A 26,546-nucleotide genomic window follows, 5' to 3' on the forward strand; every position below is an offset into this window, starting at 1 on the left:
GATGTGAAAACAAACCGGTGACCACCAAAGGCTTTGGGAAACATTTTAATCTTTCCTCTCTGTATTGCCCATTTATGTTGGCCCTCTTGACCCTTCCCTGTATCAGCTCCTGCTGTTTTCTTTCCTCTCCAGGGAGACATCACTGCTGCCAAATGGGTTTGCTCGCTGCAGCTTCCTCTTCCCGAGGGGCAGGAGAGCTGTGCATGGGGTCCTGGGCTGGCCCTGATACGGGGTTACTCTAAGCACATTTTTTTTCCCAGTTTTCCTGAGTCAGGGCTCAAGAACCATAAAGATTGTATGGGCAATACAGTCTGGGGAATGATAGAGAGATTTGTTTTTCTTTTTTTTTTAATAGATAATGATTTTTTTTAATATATGAACGTTTTTGTACGCAAAGTTATTTATTGATTTTCACTGTAACACTGATCTCCTGAAGGGACCTTCTGTGCCCTACGACACAGAAATCAATCCAATGCCACAGCCAATTTGATGTCCCATGCCCTGAAGGGATGCTTGCTCTGCACCCTCAAGCCTGTGCGCGCTTTGAGGCTGTGAGCACAGCCCTGGCACCCAGGGAGCCCCAGTGCACGTTGCAGGGGGGCCCCAACACAGCTTTCTGGGTGCCTGCAGCGCTCCATGAACCATTGTATGATGGAGGGGACTTTCAGAGCAGGACTCCTGGGCTGCAGGAGGTAGAAAAGGGCCCCTCTGCTGTACCCACAGTCCAAGCAGAGCCTCAGAAAGCCCACGCCGCCAGGTCGGGAGGGTGCATGCCAAAATGGCACAGCTGAGCTTTATCTGTACCTCGAGACATCAAGGTTTACTGTTCCAATAAAGGTTTTATTGTTCCATCAGGGTTTATCATTCCAATAAAGAACACTGCAGAGGTGGCAGAAATCATCAAGCCTTTTCCTACGGACATGTGTGCATCCGCCATAGAAAAAAAATTAAAATAAAAATAAACAGAAATCGCAGTACTTGAAATAGAGTGATGCAATTTTCTACCCCACTGCCCAGACTGCCAGCCCAGGCTCCCGCATTTCAAACCACCTTTCCCCTCCAAACCTAGATCACCAAACCAGAAGGCACCAGTGCCTCTGGCTGGTCTGACACCAGCCTGCCTGCCTGCAGCCTTTCTCTGATGCAGGTAGAAGAGGGGGTAAACCCTGATTTCCCTCACCCCTGCAGGACTGCACCGATCCAGCATCTCTGGGGTGGGTCAGTCCTTCCCTTCGCAAGCCTGGGAGCAGCGAGGCAGCCTCTCACAGCCCCACCAACCCTGCAAAGGCCTGCCTCTATTTTTTCCATTGATCTGGTAAAGATACAATCTCCCCCTAGAAACTCTACCTTTCATAAAACAAAAGCCTTATTAATTTCAACTGCAGGAGCCACAGGTTAAGTCAGAAAAGAGACGTAAATGGTGCACAGACGTCAGTCTTACATCCACCCCTACCCATTGTTTTAGCCCAAGCTGCTGATCTCTGACAGAGGCAGAAAACACTTTTAATCACCTACTCTATTCCTGGGGGGGCACACCAGGTTTTTCTGCTACATGCTCTTGCTGGTGCCTGGTCCCAGGTTCCCAGGGCTGGGTGCGCCGAGCCAGGCAGGACAGAGTTTGAACTGCTCTTTTGTTCTGGACGGTAACTGTAGGGGCACTTCTGGGGCTAAATAACTCAGGATGGGTGTAAGGAGAACCCCACGACAGCCCAAGCAGCACTGATACAGGCAATAATCCCAAATCAACCGCTCCAGGGTGGTGGGTCAGCAGCAACCACAACTTCCAACCACAAGCAATCATACTGGGATAAACCAAAACACTCTGGGGATAGCACAAGCTCTGCAAGGACCCCTTGCTAACCCGTGGCATCTCCAGGCTGCAAGTGCAGGGATGGCAGGGATTTCCAACCAAGGGCTGCGTTCTTCTTCTGCCCTCCAGCCACATACATGCATCTTTGGAGAGGCAGCAGGTAGGGAAATGGCCATCAGTAAACTCTATCTATGTACCCAAGAAAGGGGACAGAGGGAAGGTGAGCACCCACAAGTCCAAAAAAAAACCCAACAAACCCCCAAACCCTAAGAAAACTCCACTATAAACATGGGCACTGCTGTGTGCTCAAGGATCATCTACTAGAAGGTATCAGCTCGTGGTCAGCTAATGTGCAAAGGGATGATCTCCAAGGCTGATGGAGAATCAGCCAAACGTCCCTGGGCAACTCCTTAGCACAGCCAGCATCCCAGGCGTGTCACCCAAACCTGGGTGCAGCCCCGGAGCAGGTGCTGCCGCATCCTAGTTGCATGGATCCGTGCCCTTCCCTGGGACTCGGCACTGCCAGGCGATGCAGCCGACTGATCCTGGCTGCTCCACCACTACGGACCGGGGACACACACCTCCTCACAGCCCACTTAAAGAGGGGGACATCTCTCCCTGATGGCGAGTTTTTATGGAAGGGGAGAACACCCCAAACGCAGAGTACCTGAGTAGCATCAAGGGGTCCCGCTTGTTCCTTTGTACACACGTCCTTGTGACAGATCCCCGCAGAAAAGCACTGCTGTTAGCTTCACGCCTGGAAAGAGGGAAACTGAGGCACAGGAGCTGGGTGAACAGAAAGCCTGTGTCAGAGCAGAGGATGAGGCTGGGCCTCGAGGCCACCAGCAGCATCCCACTGACTGCTCCTGCCATTGCATCAATTATGGAGCAGAGATCAGATCTGCATTAGGGGATGGAGAACAAGGACAACCATGTGCCTCGGGGTGACTGTTTAAATGGTAGCTGCTACAAATGAAGAGCTACAGGAAAGCCAAGGGCTGCCCTGGAGCTCTCACATCTTGCCAGGGGCTTCCAGTTTTGCTCGCTTTGGTATAAAAGTCACCTTGGCCTCCCAGGGATCTGAGCACCTGCTGTGCTGCAGGGGTTTGGTGGGAGCACTGAACCCCACCAATAAAAAAAATCACTCTTCAAGGGATGACAGCGTTAAGAGCCCAGCTCTGGTCGAGCTCAGGGAGCACCAGCCCTGCACATCCAGCCCCAGGACTTGAGCCGCTGCATGAGTGCCAAAAAGGTCTTGATTCAGACCCTGGCCTGAGGCACGCGGTGCTAGAGCCAGCGAGAGCAGCAAAAAGGGGAAGAGATGAAGAGAAGGACATCAGAAATAATGGCTCAGAAAAAAGCAGGGAAGGCCATAGCCAAGGCCAGTACTGAGTCATCATTCCACCACTATCAGGGTTTTGCATACCCTCCTCTGCTTCTTAATCATCTGTTATTTGAAGGTGAGTTTTGTTTTATTAGGGGAAAAAAAAGCCTTTTATCTGGGTGATTTGCTCTGAGGTGTGTCAGGGATAGGGGAGGACTCCAAGTTACTTATTATCTGTCAATGCAGCAGCTGAAAAGTGGATGCACTGAGAAGATCACAAGGCTGGAGATGAGAGATGGGTTTGCAGCACAAGGCAAGGTGCAGCCTGCGAGCAGGACCGGCTGTGGGATGTGCTGGGAGCCAGGGCAGGAGGTGGTGGCAGAGGAGGCACTTCCCAGGGACCAAGGCAATCGTCCTTACCAGCAAGGAGCAACTCAACGCAGGCAGGAGGCCAAAGTGACCTGTACCGAGGGCCAGCGGGGAAAACTCCAAGCCGTGCTTCACGAGTGGAGCCAGCACGTACCCACAGAGCCCACCTGCTCCCTGTCCTGATTTCGGCTGGGAAAGAGTTAATTTTCTTTCTAGTAGCTGGTATAGTGCTATGTTTTGGATTCAGTATGGTAAGAATGTTGATAACATGCTGATGTTTTCAGTGGTTGCTAAGTAGTGTTTACACTAACTAAGTCAAGGAATTTTCAGCTTCTCATGCCCAGCCAGCGAGAAGGCTGGAGGGGCACAAGAAGTTGAGAGGGGACACAGCCAGGACAGCTGACCCAAACTGGCCAAAGGAATATTCCATACCATGTGATGTCACACCCAGTATATAAACTGGGGGGAGTTGGCCTTGGGGGGGATTGCTGCTCATGAACTAAGCGGGCATCGGTCGGTGAGTGGTGAGCAATTGCATTGTGCATGACTTGTTTTGTATATTCCAATTCTTTTATTATTATTGTCATTTTGTTATTATCATTATTATTTTCTTCCTTTCTGTTCTATTAAACTGTTCTTATCTCAACCCACGAGTTTTACTTTTTTTCCCTGATTCTCTCCCCCATCCCACTGGGTAGGGAGAAGTGAGCAAGCGGCTGCGTGGCGCCTAGTTGCTGGCTGGGCTTAAACCACGACACTGCCTCAGCGCAGGACGGAGCTAGGGCAGTGCAACACGGCTCACCCACGTTGGATGAGGCTGCTCTTTACGGTCACCCCAAAAAGTGCTCACTCACCCGCCCCGTAGGAGACGTCACCGGCACGGTTATCGGCAAAGAAGAAGGAAGGGTGTGGGCTGGCCGGGGAGTCGCGACGTGAACAGCATTCCTCAGGCGGCCTTTGGGCAAACACAGCTGCTGGGCACGAACCTCCTTCCTCCCCAGGGTCCTGTTTACAGATCTGCTTAGCCCAGCCTAGGTGTTATTACTGCTAAGTACACAGATAACGCCATTAATAAGCACACTGCTGATAGCAGAGGGGCAAACGTCACTCCTAATATTTAGCAGCTTTCTCTCAGCCTCTGAGTAAAGGCAGCTTCTCCAGGGCAGAGCTGGGCAGTGATTCACGTGATCGATCCACGTAGTTCAACTCATCCTCTCCCTTTCTGTCCCTCTCCTGCACGCTTGCTTAGTTAATGACTTGGTTAAACTTGTGTCAATGCATTCAAGTTAAACAGCTGCTCTTCTTCAACATAAAGGCCAAATTAGGAGGATTAACCAGTCTCCCAGGGCTTGACAGCTCCTCTGGGTTCAATCTCAGCTCCACAGCCAGGAGAGGGCAAGCCAGGGTAGGAAGGATGCCTCATCTTTGCAGCCCAGATGCACAGTCCCATTGGCAAAACCACTGGGGCACAGCAGACTCCAACATTTTACTTCAGGCCCGTCTTTAAAGGAAAAACCTCCAGTTTCACACAAACTTCTTTTCCCCGGGATATATTCAGACTCCTGGCCTCCATTTCCCAGTTCTGCACAGTCACCCCAATTTAGGACCACAGCACTGAAAAACAGCCAGGTTTGTTAATGTCTCGCATGTAAATCTTCAGCTTTGTTCAACAAAGAGGCCAATAGCTCTTGGGGAGATCCCAGTTCCCTGCTAAGCTCTACAATGGGGTCTGGAGAAGAGCCAGGCACCCAAAGGAGAGCCCAATTGCACTCAGGGGATCCCAGAGCATCAAAGCAAGGAGCAAGGACACGGTCGTCCAAGCAGGCTAGAGATGCTGATGCTTTGGGGGAAGGCAGAACAAATCTAGCCATGGGTATTCATGAAAACCTGCCCAGATCAGAGCACCTGGGCTCCACCACAGCAGTGTAAGGGTTTGGTCAGACATTAAATGTGACTGTTTTGCTGGCAGACATTAAATGCAACAGTTGCATCAGCACACACTGGGTGTTCTCGCCAAGGAGCAATGGGCCCCTTTCACTCTTGTTTTCCGTCCCTTTTATCACACCCCCACGCATGATAACCTGTGCTCCCCCGACCACTCCTACCCCTAATCAGCTTCTTGGGAAACGTTTCATGGCTCCAAATACCCAGCTAATGTGTTTGCCAGCTGCAAGAACCCCGGGGCTTAGGGGTTCATTCTGGGACACACAAACAACGCCTCCCCTTCCATGGAGAGGTCCACCCTCTCCTGATGAACCCTCTAGGTTCACCAGCTCGGCCAGGAATGCCCAATCCCCATTGCCAGCCACAAAACCAAGGGGATCAGCTCACCACAGAGTCCCAAGACAGAAATCAGTTTGCCCTGCAACAGGAGAGGGAACAGGGACAGCACAGCTTGGACCTAAAGCATCCCCGACCCCGCATGGCTGAACCTGTGGGGTTTGCACATGAGGGTCTGGCTCTGAGGTCAACACTAATAGGTCATAGCTCCCACACCCAAAAGAAGCAACCTTTCTGCCAGAAGTGCATCAAATTGGCATCATCCTTGCACATAGGCTGGACTGTGAGTTTTGCCTGTTGGATCAGTTTGGGTATCTGTGCCCTGGATAAAGGCACAAAGTAATGGTACACTTGAGAAAAAATATCTTAGGATCTACCTAAAAACAAGGGAGTGGGGAACTCAAGTGGATTTTAGTCACAGCAGTGTGGCTAAGCCCTCCCAGCACAAGCCTGTGCCAGGAGATTAGCTCTATACTTGCCTGAGCCATGGCACAAATTAATCACCGCAGCTTTGTGGTTTTACCAGTTGGCACATCCTGTGCCAAGGCCGTTGACATGGGACAACCCAGCAGGTGTATAAAGGAGCTGATCCCCATTGGCTGCCCTTGGCAGAGCCAAGAGCTTCTCACTGAGTAATTAATATAATGACAATAATAGACCAAAAGTAAACAAGGTGGAAAACAAAAATCAATGGGCTGGGAGCAGAGGCCGCATTCAGCGGGGAGCAGCCCCGACAGCTTCTGCCTGTGCCTTGGTCCGTCGGAAAGACTCACATGCATCCTGGTGGCACTCCAGCGAGTGGTTTTAACACCGGCTGCTCCCACTCGGCTGGCAGCAGGAGGCTGCAGGGAGGTAAGGGCTGGGGCTTGGCTGCTCTCAGCAGCGTACAGCTATGGGGTCAAGGGGTTGAGTCCACGGCAGCAGCTGCTGTGTGCAGCCTTGTCTGGGCGCTGGGCTACCTCCTGATGCAGCCTGGATGGGTTTCCGACTGATCCTTCTGATTTTATGACCTCTCCCCTCAGCCTGAAGCAGAGGAATTATGGCCCTAGGAGAGGGGAGGGCATTTGCTCCTGTGCTACTAAGTTAGGAGAGTTTTGGAGCCAAACAGGGAAGAGTTTAGGACCAATTTTCACTAACAGAAGTGCACTGAATCCCCAGAGACCAGAGGGAGACAGAGCACTCAGTGCACATGCAAAGGAAGAGGGAAGCACTGAAATTTCAACCCCTTCTCAGACAACTTCTCCCCCAAAGCCCCAAGACAGCTACGTATAATTCCCCCACCCTCAAACCCATCTCAGGGGTCTGCTTTTGCCCCAGCCACCCCCCACCACAGCCAGAGTCATTCCCTGGAGTGAAAGCACCTTTCCTTATATCGAATCTATAGAGAGGCTGATCTTGCCTGATTGCTGTATATGAGCAAGGAGTTTACTCTCTCATGGGCAATACGGTCCTACCGAGATTTTTCCAAAAGCCAGATAGAAAAGCTCCCAGGCTCTGGCTATCTACCTGGGCCAATCCTTTAAATTCCTCTGTGTCAGTGTGCTCACGGCTCTGTGCATTTTCCTCTTTGTTACAAGTAGAAAAAGAAAGCAAGCCAGGGATTAACTTTGTCCCAGTCTCAGCCCGCCTGGGTGGGAGGTTCAATCTTTTCCGAGCAGCTTAGATCAAAACTTACAGACCCTCTTTTTATTCTTTCCAGCTCTGCCACAATTTGTGCGACCGTACAAGGAGTGTAGTGTAACTTACACAGCCCAAAAACCACAAGGAAGAGGTTGGACCCATCAAATAAAATCAAACAGCTCTGAATTTTAGAGCAGATCTGAACTTGCTCTGTATTTTCACCTAATCCTTACAGCAACAAAGGGAAAGGAGGAAACAGCAATCCAGGGCTGTACGCAGAGGAGGTGTGAAAGGTGAGGATTGGAACTGTTTGGGCACCTCTGGTCCCAACAGCTCCAAGTACTGGTGGGGCAGGGCAGAGACATCAAATACCTATTTTAATGCAGGAGCCTTTGGACAGCTTTTGGCAGAAGGGCCTTTTCCCAGTGCCCTGCAGCGACTCTGTCCACCAGGAAATTCTTAATGCCTTACCTGGGCTAAAGACCAATCTCTTTTCCCCCTCTCATCCAGCTTCTGGAGCAGGAAGGGGAAGCTGCAAAGCAAGGAAGGGAGATCACCACCCAAGTGGCTTTTACAGCAGAGCACACAACCTCTCATCTCAGCATGTCCCCCACCACCTCTCTTACTTTAAACCTCCCCTTTGTTCAATGCAGCAGGTGACCTCCAGGCAGATGAGCCATGTCGGACAAGAAAGCCTCAAGGCAAAAGCCCTGCCACCACTGCAAGAGCAGGCCAGCGTCAGCCCCAGCAGACACCTCCAAGATCCACTATGAGAAGTTCTGGCTGTACCGTCACTGCTCTTCAGTGCAGCAGAGGGACAGGCAAGCTCAGAAAGCTGGGCAGCTCTTCTCAGGGCTGCTGGCCATGAACGTGGTGTTTCTGGGCAGTGCCTTCATCAGCAGCGTGATTTTCAACCACGTGGCCATCACACTGGCAGACGTCTGGATCCTGCTCTCCATCCTCAAGGTCTTGTGCCTGTCCTGGATTATCTACTACCTGCTGGGCACCAGTCGGCAGCCACACGCAGTGCTGTACCGGGATTCCCACGCTGGGCCGATCTGGATTAGGGGTAAGTTCTGCTTTTATTTATCATCTCGTGCGTTTCCCCTTCTTCCCAGTGCTTGGAAGATAACAAAATTCTTCCCCTACTACTAAAAGAGCTAGAAGCCACAGCAGATGTAGTTAGGGCATTGGAAATCTCCCAGTGCCCTTTCAGCTTGTGGTGCAAGGCTGGTGGAAGACAGGGGCATAGTGGAGGAAGAACCAGAGAACCACAGAGAAGAACCAGAGCACCCAGGAAAGTCTTGAACTTGGCTTCCCTTCAGCCTCCAGTCCAACTTCACTCTGTGGTCCCTTCCCAAAGCACAACCCAGGCATGTCCCACTTGCAGCCCAGCAACTAAGCACAGTGGGAGAGACTTAGGAAAGGTTTTTGGCATGACCACTTTGCAAAGTGAGAGGAGAACCACCACGTATACCCTCTAAGGGCATCAGCAGCCCCATGCCACCCTTGTCCTTGTTTAGCATCACAGCAGCCTTTTTTCCAGGGGAAGATTGCTGCCCAGTGAGTCACATCCCTGTGACACCCAGGCTTTCCTGGGAGATTTCCCATCAGTAGTTGCCCCACTTCATGAAATGACACTTCTCCAAGCAGCCCTGCCTCTGCTCTATTATGGAGTTTCTAATTAATGCACGGTCTTGTTAACTAAGCATGGAGAATTAAAGGGAAGAAAGCTGCAAGGTACCCGAGTACCTAAAGCTGCAGAGAGATGTCCAAGGCAAAAGGGAGGATCAATTAAAGGGTCCTAACTTGTGTAGACTGGTACTGCCAAAAGCCTCAGCACACCTGCTTTCATCTTGGGTTTTCTCCACAAGGCAGAAACATCACCTGCCGTTATCCTACCTCTGTCACTCCAGATTGCACAGAAAAGGCCAAAACCCCAGTTCCCACCTTGTAGCAAGCAGAAGAAAATACCTTGTGTTGTCTGAACTCCTTAAACCAGCCAAAGCACACAACCAAGTTCAGGAACCAGGCTCCCCTTTTCCCCCTTCTCTCAAAATCATGAGACTTCCAAATGGGAAGGCCTCCAGCTCCACTCAAAACCAAGAGGCATGAGGGCTTCAGTCCGCAGCCAAGCTCAGATGCTCCACAGACATGCCTCTGTTTATTTACTGGTGCTTTTGCTGTTTGCCCAGGGTCAGTGCTGCTGTTCGGCAGTTTCAGCATCCTCCTGAACGTGTTTCACATCGGCTACAGTGCAGTTCTCATCCAGTGCAAATCCAGGGTGGAAATTGTGTTCCCCAGCATTGAAATCCTTTTTATTTGCACCCAGGTACTGCATGTTACCCTTCTGGAAGCTTGCTTATTTTCTCTGTCCCATTCCCGGGAGCCCAAGGCATGGGGGGAAGTGGGTGCACATAAGGCATTCTCATGAGCATTAAAGTATCCACCCACACTCCTCATGTGCCAGATTAAGAGACAAAGTAGTAAGATTTAGAAAGAAAACACACTAGCAATACTTGACATACTGTAGGATCCAGAGGAGTTTGTTTCAGAGCAAAGTAGGGAGAGAGGAGAGGAAATTTCAGATTTTGCCAGAGATGTCTTTGTACCAGCCTGAGACCCAGCCTCTCTCTTTATTTGCGAATGCATCCCCCCAACAAAATCCTTTGCACGTGAAAATATCTCGCACCATTTGCAACTCATTGCTCTGATGATAGCAACTGTCTTCTTTCCAGACCCAAAGCCATATTTGAAAAGTAAACTAGTTCCCATCTCAGCAGCAAATATGCACATATATACAAGACAGAGAAAAGCAGATCTCCTAGATCTGTATTAGGTGCAGGCACACACATGCTACAGTCACCTAAGGATGCCAGCACATGCCTCAACACTGAGATGCAGGTGCACACATGCCCCTGCACCACTTGCACAGAGGCAGGTTTGCTCCCACTCGGACATGTGCTTTCTTGCCTGCCTGTCCGTTTCCACCACGTGTGCGGCAGGCTGCCAGCTTCATCCTGCTCATGTCATTATTGTTATCAATTTGCAGGCTTTTTTTCTGTGGCGTCACTCTAAGGACTGCATTCAAGTCCAGCACAACTTCACCAGGTACTAAGAAGGGGAAAACACTGCCTTCTACTCCTTTAAAGAAACCCTTCCTTTCTGTCTGCTTATGACCCCTCTTATTCCCGCTAGAACTGTCTTCATCTGATCTTACACTGATTCTCTATATTCTGCATCACACAAGAACCAAGCTATGACTTGATCAGACCCACCCTCCTTCCATTGACCTGGGCTTACCAGCACCCTTCGGTTTTCACTTGTGCCTTGGACTGCTGCAAAGCTTTTTGCTTCCTCCTAACCCCAAATACCTTCCTGCTGCATGGCTCAGGGACCAGTTCACTGAGTGGAGGATGAGGTGGGATGGCCTCCCCATTCCTATCACCGGGAGATGTCTCAGCCTTCCCTCCCTCAACTGCACCCAGACCTAGGCCAGTTTCACCAGCAAGCCTGCCATTGCCTGCCCTGCTCCTTTGCAAATGGCCAAATGGGTACGTCCTCAGCCATAGCTTTGTGTGCAAAGTCACGCACCAATGTCCCTACGCAGAACGGGCACAAATCCACTGTGTTTGCACGCATCTGCGCGTGGGTAAGCAAGAAGCAAAGGGCAGCACCACATGGCAGGTGGACACACATCAAACAATCTCCACAGGCAACATACTGCAGAAGTGCCTTTGTCTTCTCCCAGGTGTGGGCTGATGTTGACCATAGCCACTAACCTCCTCCTCTGGCTCTTGGCCGTGACTAATGACACCATTCACATGGAGATTGAGTCTCAACTGCGTATGGTGGAGCAGCGATTTGCAGGCAAGGCTCCTTTTTCACATCCCTATTTGTGTTAGGCTGACATAGATTTCCAGGGAGACAACAGTTCTTGATCTCAGTGGTGTAAGTATCACAACCAGTTCCCCCAAATGCTGCAACTCCCCTATTATCGGAGGTTGTCTCAAGGAGACGGGCTGCGAGGGGAGAACATCTTCACCTGGAGGGGGTGGGATCTGCTATGAAACCCTGGAACTGAGGGCTAGCAAAGGAAAAGCCCACCATAAATTAGCATTTTTGCTCACATTTACCTGTTGACTGCAAGCAAAAGATTGCCAGACTAGAAGAGACTCACATAATTGCTGTGCTTTTCTTTCTGAGGATATGGGAAAAAAAAGGGGGGACACATATACCAAGAGTAGACATAGAGGAAGCTTCACTGTGAAGGAATGGGGGTGTCTCTCATAAACACCTATGGTGTTGACCAGAAGGGTCACTACATATTTGGGAAAAGACATTTGCTAAACCTTTTCTTCTGAATCCTCGCAGTCTTGAGAACCGAGTGGCAGTCACTTAACTTCCTACTGATCTCTGTTTCTGAGATACATAGAGACAGGTGTTGTGCCTGCACACAGGAAACTCCCAAAGACAGCCATGAAATCCAGGCCATCTCCCTTATAATTGTTGCCGCCTTCTTCTTAAGCTCCAGGCAATGAGACTACCTCGTGCACATGTCCAAACACAACTATCTGCAAAGTCTTCCAGAAGGGCTACATCCTGCTCTACCCCTTCAACACCGAGTATTGCCTTGTCTGCTGCTCCGTGCTGTACGTCATGTGGAAGAACGTGGGGAGACGCATCAATCACCACCACGTCCCTCACATCAAGCCCAAGTTCAAGCTCCAAGGGGTGGTCTTTGGGCCACTGCTGGGCGCCGCTGCTGTAATCATCGGGATCTGTGTCTTCATGATGTACCAGATTCAGGCCACCGGCTCAGCTGCCAACCGCCAGGTCTTTGTGATGTATTATTCCTACTACATTGTGCTCCTGCCCCTGATGAGTGTGGGCGCAGTGATTGGGACAATCATCCATGCCTTGGAAAAAAGGGAGCTGGACACGCTGAAGAATCCAACCCGCAGCCTGGATGTGATCCTGTTGATGGGGGCAGCCCTTGGCCAAATTGGCATGTCCTACTTCTCCATTGTTGCCCTTGTGGCCACTGACCCCAGGGACCTGTTGAACAGTCTCATCCTGTCCTATTCCGTCCTCCTCATTTTTCAGAACATCACCCAGAATGTCTTCATCATCGATGGGCTTCACCGGCAGCCCGCTGTAGCAGCAACTGAGGCCAGACACAGTGGACATGCTAGGCAGCATGCAGTGGCTTCGGAGCTACCTGGCAAAGAGGAAAACACAACAAGCAGCAAACAGGAGCACACACGGGTATCTCCTGACAAAGAGGAAGAAATTGAAGAGGAGCAGAATCATGAAGCCTACGACCAGAGACGAGTGAGCATACTAGAGCTAGGACAGGAGATCCGGAAAGCTTCTCTGTCCTATATCCATAGCTACTCTCACCTGAGTTGGAAGAGAAGAGCATTAAGGGAGATCTCATTCTTCTTGGTTTTGTGCAACATCATAGTAAGTATTGCTCTTCCTGCTACATCACAACTTGGCTGAGCCATGATCACCTGCGATACAGATGTGCTCTCCTTGTCTTTCTCTTGGGCCGCTATTCCAGAAAAGAAACCTTTGCCCACCAAGTTTCAACTTGCTGGTGAGGCAAGTTAAGACTGATTTTGCTGTTAATACCCCACTCTCATAATTACAAGGTCTCTTTTTTAACCTAAGAGTCAAACACGGTTAGGTTTCCTGGGTGCAGGAAGGAGACGGCTAATAAATCCTTACGTGCCAAAATCTTAGCCTCTGAAGAAGTTATCAAACTCATTAAGGGTGTTTCATGAGATTGGTGGAGAAAAAAGGCATCAGCAGTGAGTCTTTGTAAACATGAGTCTCCAGGATTGAAAGGCACCCAATAAAGTACACTGTGCTCTGCGATCTTGAATCAACATGGATCTTCACTGCAGCCTTAATCCAGTGAAAACAAATTGGCCAAGGAAACAGTGAAATTCTGTAGAAAGAGGAAGCTGGCTGGGGCAGAACGAGGCTATCATTAGGTTTCCAGGAATTCAACAGTATTTAACATATAACAAGGAGTCAGCAGCATAACTAGGGGATTTTCCTTCTCTTCCCTGGCAGGGAGACTCCTCTGATAGTCTTGAAATATTCCTACAATGACTTGAGCCAGTGCTGAGATTAGAATGCAGATAGGAGACAGTTTGTCATCCTCTGACTTCTCTTTTTTCCTTACACCTCTTTAGCTGTGGATCATGCCTACATTTGGGGCTCACCCTGTCTTTGAGAATGGACTGGAAAAGTCATTTTACGGCTACTCCACCTGGTTTGCAATCGTGAACTTTGGCCTCCCACTGGGTGTGTTCTACCGAATGCACTCCGTCGGGGGACTCCTGGAGGTCTACATCACAGCCTGAATCAAGCTGACTCCCTGCCCCAGAGGCTGGGGTGAAACAATGATGCTGAACAAAGATGCAGTAAGCAGTGGATATGCACATGGAAGCTTTTAAGCTTTTTCCCTCTGGCTTCTGCTTCAACTTCTCCTTGCACAACATCTCCATGAGTTTCAGAAGAAAAGGAGGCTGGTTTATATTATCATTTTTTTCTCCATAGAGAATAGACTTAAAGCCCATAAACAAACCATCTTACTACTCTAAGGAAGCATGCATGCTGGTACTTTTCAGTGTCTGCCAGTGGATACTGTATGGTAGCAAGTGGGACTTTACCAGCTCCTATTGAAATCTTCTAGACAAAAGAAGGCAAGAGCAGCCTTCAACAAAAGCACCAAAGATTGACCTGCACTCCACAGAACTTCAAAAATCCACAAAGACCACCAGCCACACCACTGCTCACCAACCCACCATCCTGCAGCACAGAAGAGACCTATCAGTACCAGCCACACTAGAAGCACATACAGCCACAGTCATTCAGAAATGAACCAAACATACACTTTTTACATGTAATTTTCAAAAAGATGCTGGTAGTTGCTTTAATGGTCAGAACAGGGACTATTTTTATTTGTTCCTGGTGCCAACATCTGGCACATCAACTTGTGCAAGTCCTGTAGGACCCAGCTCTACTGAGTGCCAAGCTCTTGCAGCTCTCAGTATTGAAGAGCAGGACAGGCCTTCAGACCTGCACCAGTTCAGTGCATCTTTTCCCATTATCCAAAATAGAAGCTATAACATTACCTTGCCTTACTGAGAATAAACACTATTTCTCCTTGCAGACACTCAGAGAGCCTCAAGTGAGAAGCACTAGAGAAGTACTAAGGGTGATCTTTACTTGATGCTACTCATGCATGATGTTATCACCAGCGTGTACTAGCAAAGGTCCCACCCTTGCACACACACAGAGCTAGTTCAAGAAAGAGCTACTGCCAAATCTATTGTGAATCCCCCCCCACCCCAACACTTCGATCCTCACTGCTGCTTTGCACATCCACAAACATTTTGCAAGGTGCACTGTGCGTAAGGGAACACAGTTGCACAGCGTGGTGCCTGATCAAAGACCCGTTAGTATTTGTTCCATAGGAGATGCTTGCTTTGAAAGCACATGGGAGCGCAAGGGGGCTTGCGACTATGGGTCCCAAATACAGAGCCTGATGAATGGAAATAAAGAGAGATTAAATTTTTATGTGTATCTTGTGAAATTTCTGGGTCTGATCTACACTCACCAAAGACCAGACTCAAAGCCAACTGACACTGATTTACACCACTCTTGCATTCAGAGGTTATATGAGATTTAAGGGCAGGCCTTGTTTTACAATCAATCAAAATCTTTCATGACTCTTAAGCAAGGCCAAAGTAGCATGGTACAAAAGGCATCTACGTTATTGCTTCTGTTCCTCTATAAATCAATCGCCAAAGCAGTGTGGGCTTAGGATCAGAGCCTATTTATGGGGGCTTTTTGGTGACCCAGAGTTTGCTAGAAAAGCAAACTCTCCCAACACAATAACAGCGGTGAGAACTAGAAACTCCTGACCACACACATCCCACCCCCCTTAGGATTCAGCATTCAGGCAATGATAGCACCTTGCCCTGAAACTATAAGTGAGAATGATTGCATGAGCATGAACTTTGCCCAATAAGTGTTTTTACTTAGGCCTCTGTCAACAGAAATATGTCATAAGAAATAACAGCTGGATAAATTAGGCCCCAATAAAGTTAATTATTGTTCTCATGTCACAGTTTGTACCAAGGGATCTACAGGAGATACATGCCAAGGTCTGGCCCTTTCAAGTGATGAACATGATCTCAAACATTCTTCCTAGTTATTGACAGCCTAGAGACAAGCAATGGTGTACTTGATGAGCAAACCCATGTTTGGGTTATCTATTACACATCTGCAGTGTAATAGATAAAACACTGTTTAAGTTACTGAGCCTCAACTGATCAGGTGACTTTGGAGGTCTCCCACTGAGATATAAATACCAAGTCCCATAGGTACTATGTGGAAGTATGGACTGAAAGAGAAGTCAGCTTGTGACTTCTTGCTGGTAAACAGATGGACTACCTGAATACATGATTAGCACAAACAGGAATGAAGCCCACCAGCTCCAACTCTTACCCACAGCCACTATAGAACAGATAAGTCGTCAGGCCCTCTATGTCCTTTCCTATCAATGCCTAGTTCTAACACAGCAGATGAAGGTCAGAAATCCCACAACAGTCAACAGTAAAAGCACTCTTCCAGGCCAAAGAGAAACGTAGGGTCCAAGGTTTCAGCCCCTTCACTTAGGAGGGTTCTGTCTCTGGACTGATTTGTGTCTACCTCCAGGAGGGGTAAAATCATGCGCACGCCGTTTGCATGCAATTAAAACTGCCTTCGGCTCCTTCACAAGACTGACAGCAGGGCTGGGCACAGTAAACTGAAAGGCTAGTGAGAAGTGAGCTAGCCTGACTCCTGAACCCAACACAGCCATGACATGTCAGTGGCCCACCTGCTCCTTTGTCATCCGCCATCCATGAATGACTTCCAGACCTCTCCCAGGGCCAGGGTGCTTGTTTTATGGGTCTCAACTGCACAAATGTTTTAGCACATGGTTCACAAAGTCAGAAGACTTCATTCTGTTTGATCTAGGTTTTTTTCTGTAGCCTTTGAGGCAGTTACCTTTGATGATGTCTCATGCTGTAAACACAGAAATGGCCAAAACACACAGTTCAGGCTCATTTTCCAGAGTCCAATCTTCATTTCTGATCACAAAAAAAATCCACACACTGCACAGGAAGCCAGCACATGGCCTCTTAGTAGCACAAATCACCCCAGCATAAGACAAACAAGATTATAAACTCTCTCTAGGGAAAAAAATAAGCAACGAACTGCATGTTTCAGATAATCTTTATCTTTCTCTCTGTAAGTAAGCAAATAGTTTACAGTGCAAGTTGATTTCCACAGAACAAGGATCAGACTCCAAACACCAAGAAACAAACAAAAAGGTTTCCAGAAGAATTCACAAAGAAACAAAGCAGAAAAGAGAGGACGGAAGAGATCATGAGAACCAGCAGATCCATGGGAGGGAAGAGGCAAGCACGTGGGACAGAGGATGCCCCATTCCAGCTGCGAGGTGCAAGTGCCATACAATCAGAGACTGGCCCCACCAAATCACATTCTTATATACGAAAGAGATTCCAAGTAAAACAGAGCTCTCACCCTGTTTACATCTGAACAGAGATGGGGTCAGGATGGAAGTAGTGCTAGATGGCGAAGTGGGTTGGAGATGGGAGGTGGGTGGGGGAATAAGCTCTCTCTCTTTCATGTATTTCTTATCCTTCACAAAACCATTCAGGTTTTATGTTAGCTTTCTACTGGCCTGGGACTCCAGTCCACTTCCAGCACCCAAAGGAGGAAACTACCTGACTACAAGCCAGCAGGAGTCAGCAGTACACTAGAGCAGCACTCTCTCTAGGAGAGGATGGTCATGTTGCTATCACTCTAGCTTCAAAACTTAGGCAAGGCTTACAAGACAGAAATGTGTGCCATACCTGTCCCCTTACTTTAACACGTGAGACCAGTTTCCGTGGAGTGATCTCACTGGTTCTAAGCTGTGGTAAAAAGTTCATGGCCAGTGATCCTCCCAAGAGGCTGAATACCAGAGCACCAAGGGCTAAGCTTTGGTGGAGAGGTAAAGGTCTCAGTTCATGACAGAACCCCTCACATCTCATTGTCTAAAGACCACACAGGTCTAAGACAGCAGCCCCTCCCAGCAGAACATAAAATTTGACCCAAACCCCAGGATGTCTCCACTTACCAATGTGCAACCCCATGCTGCTGAACCAAGCCAGCAACAGTGGGTCTCCCACCAATTCTAATTCTGGTTTCCCAGACTTCACATGCTTGGGACCCAATACATTCAAGATCTGATAACTTGGCCACTAACAAAATGCCCTGAAGAACTAAACTTTGCCTCAGCACTCTCCACTCCCTACTGACATGGAGATGCTTTTCCTCCTCCAACTTCCAGATTCCTCCTACAACTTCCCTGAGTGCCTCCCTCAATCCCCTGCCTTAGTAGTGTGCAAAAGACCCTTCCACTGCCTGCATTGCATCAGCCTGCCAGGCAAAGATGGAAGGATATGGTTCCTTTCAAACCCAGGTGACACTGTCCTTTCAGTCAACAGGAGAAGACTAAAAGATTTTAACAGTCACGTCTCTTCTCCTTGCTCTCACTGAGCCAGTCCCTTCCTCCCTACATGCTCACATGGACTAAGCAGGGCTTTCCAGTGTGACACACACTCCATTGCAACAGCCCACCACAAAGGACAGGCTGCTGGGCCTGGAAGCCAAGGAAAAACTCCTCATGCCACACCAAAGCTACTACAAAACTTCTTAAGCAGCTTTCCAGGAAAGGAGTAGAGAGATTCAGAACTGAGACACAAAGTTTTCCTTCAGCAACTTCTCCTTTCATTTGGGCAGGAAAGCCTTCCCTACCAATATGCAACTGAGACACCAGGGAGACACCTGCAGCCAGAAGGGATGCCCCAGAAACTTTATGGAGCCACATGAAAGTAACTGCAGTTTCCAAACCCCATCTCCTGCAGGAATAGCAGCTTCTCCCTTGCACCCAATTTACAGCTAGTCTTTTTCAATTAAATGCTGACTCTGACCAGGGCAAGGACAGGGTCAGATTGGTTTCCAAACCACATCCAGGAGCAAAAGAGTAACAGAAGAGCTAAGGTCTGATTTCTAGTGCAACCACAACAATGGACAATCCCTTAGACATCTTTCACTCAAGGTTCATGGTGAAGGGTGAGGGAAGAGAAGTGAGCTGGGGGGAGGGATGTCCAAGCAGGTCCCAATTAAAGCTTTAAATGACAGGGAGGTAAATGAAGTGATTGTCCTTTTGGTCTCTCAGCTGGATGTGAAATGCAGGAATAGCTGTGATGAAGCAGCGCACAGCAGTCCTTAGATCCAGTGTATTTCTCTAAGTAGAGGTAAGTGCTCTCTTAGACCCGTTGAATTTCAAACAGCTTCACATCTGTGTCATACCAGATAGGGGGATCCACATTCCTGAGAAAGACAGACAAGAGACACTTTACTTTCTGTGGCCAGATACATGGAATTCAAATCTCTCAACCAAGATCACAGGAGCTGCCTACACAGAATGCCTTCGACTTTGCAGAAGAAATCACTGGTTGAGAGACAAGGCACCTTAAAGGGAATGACAGTATCTACAACATCCCACAAAGCCAGAGGTTTGCATGAAATCTCTGCATCATCCCCTCTGGGCAGCTTTTTTGTTCCCTGCTGCTGCCAGTTCCCCAACAAGCAGTACTCCCAGAACAACTCCCTTCACGTCACCCTCTCAAACAAAGTTTTGGAGCAGCTGATTTCACCCTAGTCTCTTCCAAGTGAACAACAACATTCTATCCTGTAAATATGAGACAATCCAGAGCTGGCCAAGTGCATGCAATTCTCTCTACAGGCCCCCCCAAAGTTTGGAAAAGACCAAGTTTGACTGCACCCAGCTGGTTTACCTCAAATATATAACTCCCCACATGTAGGTCCGGAACCACATGGCAGTGCCCGAGTTAGCCTGGTACTTGCGAATGAGGATGGGGTGAGGTACAGGTAGCAGCCCCACCAGTGTGCCATGCTGCAAGAACTTGAGGATCTCTGATTCATCAGTGAGACCTCTGCAAAGAGACAGATCAGGAACATCCTTAGCATGTCCCATAGGCACCCCCAAAACTGCTGCAGCACAAAGTATCAGTCTAAAACACAGACACAGAGAAGGGATCAGACAAACAAGAAGCTTGGCAAGCAAAATAACATCTCCTCTGCTGAGACTGTGATGCTTTCAATTATACTTTGCAAGGTTTCCCCTAGAGGCCCTCCAAATTCAAACTCTGCCAACCTCACAGAGCAGTTTACACAGTGCACAGCCCTTGCTCTCCAAAAATTTACTTACTTGTCAATGCAGATCTTCTCCACCTGAGGGACCAGCACCTGTAAAAGCCGCATGATTGTCTGCAGGGGAAGCTTTGACTTCCAAGACATCACCTGTAAGTAGGAAAGCCCACAGGGAAATCAGTGCACTGCATTAGTGTTTTTTCTACAGTTATCTCCCCTACCTCTACAACAAACGAGATTTACAAAAATCAGGAAGGTAGTGGATGAACTGAGTGCACAACAGCAATACAATAAATCCTGGAGCACTAGAATTACGAGCCACGCAATGAAACTAGCGGGGCATTGGTTTAAAACAGGTAAAACAAAATACTTCTTTGTAGACGGCAGTAAACTTCTGGAGCTTTGACCACAAGTCAAGGAAATGCTCTTCTGGGGAAGTCTCTGCAAGTGTGAGAATGGAGTGTGCATGTGGCATTTCCACCACAACTCTTTTCCTCATTATTTATTTCCTCTGTCCAAATTCCCTTACCCAGTCAGGAGTTGGGGTCCACTGTCCACTGGAGGATGCACTAGAGAGACGCCTTTGATCCCGTCGGGGATGTGATGCCTCCTATCAATAAATATTATTTTTAAAAAACAAACAAACAAACAAAAGCAAATCACACTTAAGTGCAAGAAATACAACCCATTTTCTGCTGACTTTCCCTTCAGCTTTTCCAGAGCACTGCTGGGAGAGACAGCTCAGCCTGTCCCTAGAACACATCAAACCCACCAGACCTTCATTCACCAAAACCACATGCTTTGACCCAGTGAGTGGCAATATTTGATGGGGTTAAGTTGTAGGACCCTGTGGCAAGGTCGCAACTCCAGTCACCATTGCTGACACTCTGTTGGAACAATCCACAGCAGGAGAGTTAAAATGGGACTGACAAAAGACTGTTCAGCCACGCTTCTTTCTTTTAGCACAGAGGTTAAACAGCTAAAGGCCACAGCTTTTCAGACCTCTGTCTACTGGGTATCTCTGGGATTTTTGGCACCCATCCTGGAATATCTTAAAGAGTGTTTTGCCAAGGGTGGGCTCTCAACAACTCCTACCTAACAACCCCTGCCCCTTAAGAAATGACACAGTCATACCCCCAAACACAAACATCATCACTAGTCACTTTTTGGAAAGCTCTGGTCAAAAGTCCAAGACCCAATTCTCTCTTATTATTCTTCTTGCCATCACTCTGTTTTCATTTCTCTTATAAAGAAGACATTACTAACAACCTGGCTTTCCATATTCATGATAGGAAGGAAGGAAATAACCCTTTAAAATCACTATCAATCTCTGCATGAGGTAAAAATGGAGAGGCTTTTTCCTTTTGCAATGCACCCTGACCATTCATTATTACAGCCTAGAGCTGACTTTTCTATGAAACAAATGGGAACAGCACTTCCTTCCAATAGCCATCCTGCACCTCCACACGCATGGACGCATTCACACGTCACCTTTGGAACCAGAAACAGCAGGCTTGGGGCAGAGCTGTGCTGCAATCCACTGGAATCTGACAGTGCTGTACCAGTCCTTCTCTGACTGGGGAACAGCTCCAGCCAGCTGCTGGACGCAGAGATGTAATGACCCATGATTATGTTTCATGGGCTCCTGGAAGAAGAAAACCTTTCTTCTGCAAGCTCTCAGCCAAGATCTCACTTAATGACAACATAATTAATTGTGTGCTTAAGATATCTTGCTGACCATGGGCCTTCATCTGGTATCAGGGAAGGCCACGACGGGTAAGTAAAACTGGTCCTCAGATATTTGGGAATTCTGTTCATTCCAGTTTATTCAAAGCCTAAACAGCAGTATTATTTTGCTACATTTGCAGCTACAACCTTATTGTTCAGCCTGTTCAGCTTCAGTGCCGTGTCCTCATCAAGCTTCTAAAAATAAAATTCATAAAACCATAAAAAACTCTGATTTCCTTCAGATGACCCCACCTTCTTCCTCTTTCCTCCTCACTCTCCCACAGCCCTTGCCCCCTCACAGCTGCCATCCAAATGCTGGCAGCCAGCTGACACATTTAGGAGAGGTAAGATGGAATTACACTGAAATATGAAGGCTGTTGAACATTTCATGAGACACTTTTGAAATGGTTATGACTGATAAGGGGGGAACATTACAACAGATGAAGGAAGGAAATTAAATCAGTCATAAAGATGGGTATCCTAAAATTTATCCAGTATCTCTGACTAATTTATCTTAACTCAGTAGGTTGGAACCAGGTTGGAGCACAGAAAGACGACAATGTTCAGATAGTCTGAAACACCACAATCCCTGGAGACAGGTGTGTGCTACCTGAAGAGACATGCGATAGCAGCGATGATTCTCCCCATAACATATCCCACACCCACTGCTTTTCTACCCTTCACCTCCTGTCTGCTTTTTGGCCCCCACCCCACAAACATTCAGACATGCAAATAGCATTGCTGCAGCCAGGTGGGGCAGCTAATGGGCAACTGTCTGTCTGAGACCAAAGGCCCACATGTGCACACACACAAGCAGAGAGGATCAGGACACAAGGGTAGAACATAGGAGTCTTCAGCCTGCTCCGCTAGATTGCAATGCCTTTGCAAGCATCCTCCATTTGGACCCTGATTCTGCAGTACTGTCTTAGCCAAAAGCATGTCGAGAGCAAAACAGACTCAAAGATTCTTGTAGCACCACCACAGTCCACAGCCCATGATAAAATGCATCATCCCATCCCAACTCATCACCCCCTGCTCAGTTCGCTCCACACCTGGCAAGAGCTGGTGTATCAATTTGGTGATTCCAGAGAAAACTGAGAGGAAAAACTCAGAAAGTTATGCCTTTTACCATAGGGCAGCCATGCCCCCCCTGTGCAAATGGGTGCAATGAAATGGCTCGGTGGACACTGAAGGAGGAGAGGACATGCAGGACAGCCCTTGTAATACACTTCCTACAAGACAGCCTAGAGGTTTTTGATATTGGCCACAGACTGAGGAGTTAACAGAGAGCAATAAAAGAGTACTGCTCCACTGAAATTGGAAGATAGCTGGTTTATAGCTCTTGATGGGGAAGACTAGCAAATGCCAGATGGCTGACATTGCCACCAGAGCCTAGGAGGCCAGCGCAGCCTTGATTCACAGACCGCAAAACGTCTGTCTCATATACATGGCCAAGCAGACGCCACTCTGAGGGCGGCATCTCAGCCAAGCCCTCATGGGAACACACTGTTCACAACACCAGCTAGACAGAAGATTGTGGCAGAGCTCTCTATCCCAGAAAGAAGGGAGAGGAAAAAGAAGCAGCAGTCAGAGCCTGAGTTGAAAGCCTCTGGATCAGGAAAATCCCTTGGCAATTATGCAGTTTCTGCTCCATCAGTAGCTTTCAAGGTGGAAAAAGCTCACTCCTCTCCTGTCCTAGCTCTTGTGTCACTAGCACAAATGTGAAACACCCAAGATGATGCAACTGTACTTCTGAAGCACAGTGTTTTCTAGCACAGTGCACGTGTGCATATTGCCTCCAATACGATGCTTTTCTTCAGTGGGCCAACCAGACCTCTCCTTCTAAGTCCCCCATTTGAGTTCATTTCACACCCTAGACCTTCCCTACACGCCAGAGTGTCCAGCCTTACCCCGCTCCAGGGCTCCCCATCGCTCACAGCTGCGGGCAGGTTACCCTCTGGGGGAGGCTGTGAAGACTCAGGCTCCAGCGAACGCATGGTCCCATCCTCTGATACCTGTGACTTCTCTGTGAGCTTGTCAATTCCTGTGTTCAAAGGAGAAAAAGCTCAGAAACACATGTGAATTACATAAGCTTACAGGCGGGGGGTTCTTCTCTGCCCTACCATGCGCAGATACCCTATGCATCTGCTGACATCTGAAATGCTCTCCTTTCAACAGGAGAAGCAAGATCTAGCCTTGATTTCATCACCCCAAAGGAGTTCGTCTCTAGGAAAATGCTCCGATGTAAGGGGAACACAAGTTCACATGGATATAGTTAAACTGAGGCAAAAGGTCAAGATTAGGACAAATGGCCATGTGGACACTAAGTGAGAGGAGAGAAACTCAAGGCAGTTTACTTCAAATTGTTTGTAATCAGCTTGGGCAAACTGATCTGAAACTCAGACTGAAAGGCAGTAGTCATTTGCAGATGTAAACTCTTAATCTTTCCCACGCCCAGTGAAAGGGTGAGTCCACATCATGTCTCACAGAGAAAACAAACCTCTTTCCTGTTACACAGGTAAACTAAAGCTGACCTGGAGTAGCCACCAAACTTGTCTTCAGCGTCCCTGGTTCAGCAGGGGCAGCAGGACGTGACCCCTCCATGGAGACCCCGTCCTGGGAGTTAGTGCGAGAAATGGGCTCAGGAGTTTTCTTCCTGCGCTGCAGACCTTTCTGGATTGACTGCGAGTCTGTGGGTAAGTTGGCCAACTGGTGAAATACATTCCGCTTGCGGATAACAGCATAGACCAAATTTGAGTTCCCTGGGAATCACAGCAACAAAATGAGCAGAGAAGTAAGACTCAAAGAGCTCTGCCAATACAGCACAGCTCACGGGGTACACAAAGCATGATTGTGGAGACCCCACAAGCTCAGAGAGCCATGCTTCTACCCACAAAGGCAATGGCACAATGACGAAAGACTAGAGCTCGATATCCTCTTATCCATTACAAAGCAGTACAGGAAATCAGTGAAATCCTTCCTAGGCTGGAAGGCTTAGAAACTGACATTCAAACAACTGAGAAGAAAAAGGACAGTTTAAACCACATATTAGCACCTATTTTGGAAGAAAAGGTTGTTAGCCAAGATTCAACATTTCTCCATCTTCAAAAGAGTTCACAAAACAAATCAGGGACATTCCATTGAGGAGAAACAGGCTTGAAATAGCAAAGCCAAAAGGCCAGAATTCTTACTGTCTACAAGGTGGCAGAGAACAGAATGAAACCATCCCCTAAAATAAAACACAAATCACAGCCACAAAGGCTGTTTTAGGATCTGGCAACCACCACTTGCAAGATTTCCATTAGGGAAGCAGAATGGCCACTCTTGATTTGCAGTTTTAAAGCAAAACATTCAATTTTAAGCAGGTTAAGTGACCTCACTCTATTATTTCCTTGAGGCAAGGTAAAAGACTGTGATGCTTTTAAGAGGGAAAACATAAGGCATTTCCTGGAAAGGTAGCAAGTGCTAGAACTTTTTTTGGATGGGGCTGTTTGGTCTTCAGCTCCTGCCAGAGCAGAACTGAGAGGCACTTTTAAGCAGATGGAGGTTGTTTTGTCCCCTCACCTACATTGCCGAGCGACATGAGCAGTCTCACAGCAGCATCCAGCCAGTCACAACTTAAGTGTTACACACTCACTTTCCCTTCTTCTTCAGCTCTACCCATCTCATCTTCTCGTCTGCAGGAGGCTGAGGTTATGCTGATAATTAGCTGCCATGTCATTTTGCTCTAACCCAGTCTGTCTGGGTCAACACTGATTACCTACTAACCGAACTTCTCAGTCCTTGCCAAGTCTCCATGTAGCTGGTTTCTACACTTCTTCCCTTCTCTCTTCTGTTTGGCCTTTCTCTAAACTTCCATCTCATGTTCAATTGGACTAAACTGGTGCAAACCCACTAAATACAGCAGTCAATCTCTTACCATCAAACTGGTACTGAATGATGTTGTTGAAAACTTCCAGCAAGAAGAAAACGAGATGGTGGTTCTGGACAGCAGAGAACAGGAACCAGGTGGTGGAAAAAGCCTCCAGGAGATGCAGTAACTTGTTAGCAGCCACCATGGAGAGAGACTTCAGGTATGGAGACACTGTGGAAGGCACACAAATGAAAACTGGAGAAAGAACCAAGGGGTATTTATCCACATAAAGACACCACTAAAAATGTTGCTTTTACCACTTCCTACCCTGTACTTCTGCAAAAGCCTCACGGAATAGCTGAGCCCAACAGGGTTCCACAGAAACATTTCCAAATATAAAAGAAGTGAAACACAGATATTGCCTAGTAAAAGCAGGAATTTCTGCTTTTAGAGGCTCTTCTGTAGTTTTACACTAGTAACATCATCTCTGGCATGCCTCCTGAAAAGCTTACACAACTGGAGCCACCTGGACACTCACTAAGCCCAAGGGAAGCCACTGCCACCGTGGGGAGGTGGCACTCCCTGCTGGAAAGGGATAGCACTGCCAACAACCTCCACCAGGCCTTCTGGCAAATGCCCTTCTGCCACCCCAGAAGGGCTCCAGGGACTCTGCTGTCCCACCCTCTGCCCCATCTGACTGAGCCCAGGCAATAACCCCGCATGCGGGTCTGATCTGCAGCTGGCACCTCCAGCAAGGACTAGAAAGGATCAGTTTCCAGCAGCAGTCACTGACACTGGTCAATGTTAGGGGGCACAAATAGGAGCACAGGGAGAGGGGAGTGAGAGCAGCCATAGCTGTCACCTCTGTGGGTTGTGGTTTCACACTGCACACAGTGCTTACCGTTCACAACGATGGTGAGCAGGCAGTCAAAGAGAGGCTGCAGCCGCTGATGCCCGCTAGTTATGATCTTGTGAAAGACCTATGGTAAGGAAAGAGTTCTTGAGCAAGATAGTACCTTACTGAAAGCACCTTCTCAACCAAAACCAGTGCCACCCTCACACTAATCGCTTCCTGACACCATTCCTTCCTAGGCAGGGCCCTGCACCCTCCACAATTACACAGGTGGGGAAGGCTGCTCTCACTGCAGACTTGCGCTCCAGGAGTACAAGCTTTCATTTACAAGGAATCCTTTGGGGATGTGATTAGGGCTCTACAACACTGCAAACAGAAACTGACTGCAAACTGTTCC

General features: G+C 48.2%; 2 protein-coding genes across 2 annotated transcripts in view; one reads left to right on the top strand and one right to left on the bottom strand.

Annotated features, from left to right (window-relative positions):
• The first annotated feature begins 8,081 nt into the window (after window positions 1-8,081).
• On the top strand, window positions 8,082-13,780 carry OTOP3 (otopetrin 3). Its single transcript, XM_010579295.1, has 6 exons — window positions 8,082-8,472; window positions 9,599-9,735; window positions 10,456-10,514; window positions 11,155-11,273; window positions 11,938-12,869; window positions 13,610-13,780. Exons 1-6 carry the CDS (start codon window positions 8,082-8,084, stop codon window positions 13,778-13,780), a joined length of 1,809 nt encoding a protein of 602 aa, XP_010577597.1.
• Window positions 13,781-17,597: 3,817 nt separating this feature from the next.
• The window catches only part of HID1 (HID1 domain containing), a 29,227-nt gene continuing 20,278 nt past the window's right edge, over window positions 17,598-26,546 (bottom strand). The window contains exons 12-19 of the mRNA XM_010579296.1: window positions 26,198-26,276; window positions 25,363-25,527; window positions 23,978-24,205; window positions 23,354-23,487; window positions 20,245-20,325; window positions 19,774-19,865; window positions 19,340-19,498; window positions 17,598-18,872 (exon numbers count right to left, since the gene is read on the bottom strand). Coding sequence (XP_010577598.1) covers window positions 18,809-18,872; window positions 19,340-19,498; window positions 19,774-19,865; window positions 20,245-20,325; window positions 23,354-23,487; window positions 23,978-24,205; window positions 25,363-25,527; window positions 26,198-26,276 — 1,002 coding nt within the window. The 3' untranslated portion in view covers window positions 17,598-18,808. The remainder of the gene's footprint in view (window positions 18,873-19,339; window positions 19,499-19,773; window positions 19,866-20,244; window positions 20,326-23,353; window positions 23,488-23,977; window positions 24,206-25,362; window positions 25,528-26,197; window positions 26,277-26,546) is intronic.

Source organism: Haliaeetus leucocephalus, unplaced genomic scaffold, assembly GCF_000737465.1.
Source record: "Haliaeetus leucocephalus isolate CR32 unplaced genomic scaffold, Haliaeetus_leucocephalus-4.0 Scaffold657, whole genome shotgun sequence".
In the NCBI taxonomy this organism is placed as follows: domain Eukaryota; kingdom Metazoa; phylum Chordata; class Aves; order Accipitriformes; family Accipitridae; genus Haliaeetus; species Haliaeetus leucocephalus.

Excerpts from the sequence above, each read along its gene's own strand:
- OTOP3 (XM_010579295.1), top strand. The coding sequence starts at position 8,082 with ATGTCGGACAAGAAAGCCTCAAGGCAAAAGCCCTGCCACCACTGCAAG. Across the intron at positions 8,473-9,598 it reads TGGGCCGATCTGGATTAGGG|GGTCAGTGCTGCTGTTCGGC; the intron begins GTAAGTTCTGCT and ends CTGTTTGCCCAG. Across the intron at positions 9,736-10,455 it reads TCCTTTTTATTTGCACCCAG|GCTTTTTTTCTGTGGCGTCA; the intron begins GTACTGCATGTT and ends ATCAATTTGCAG.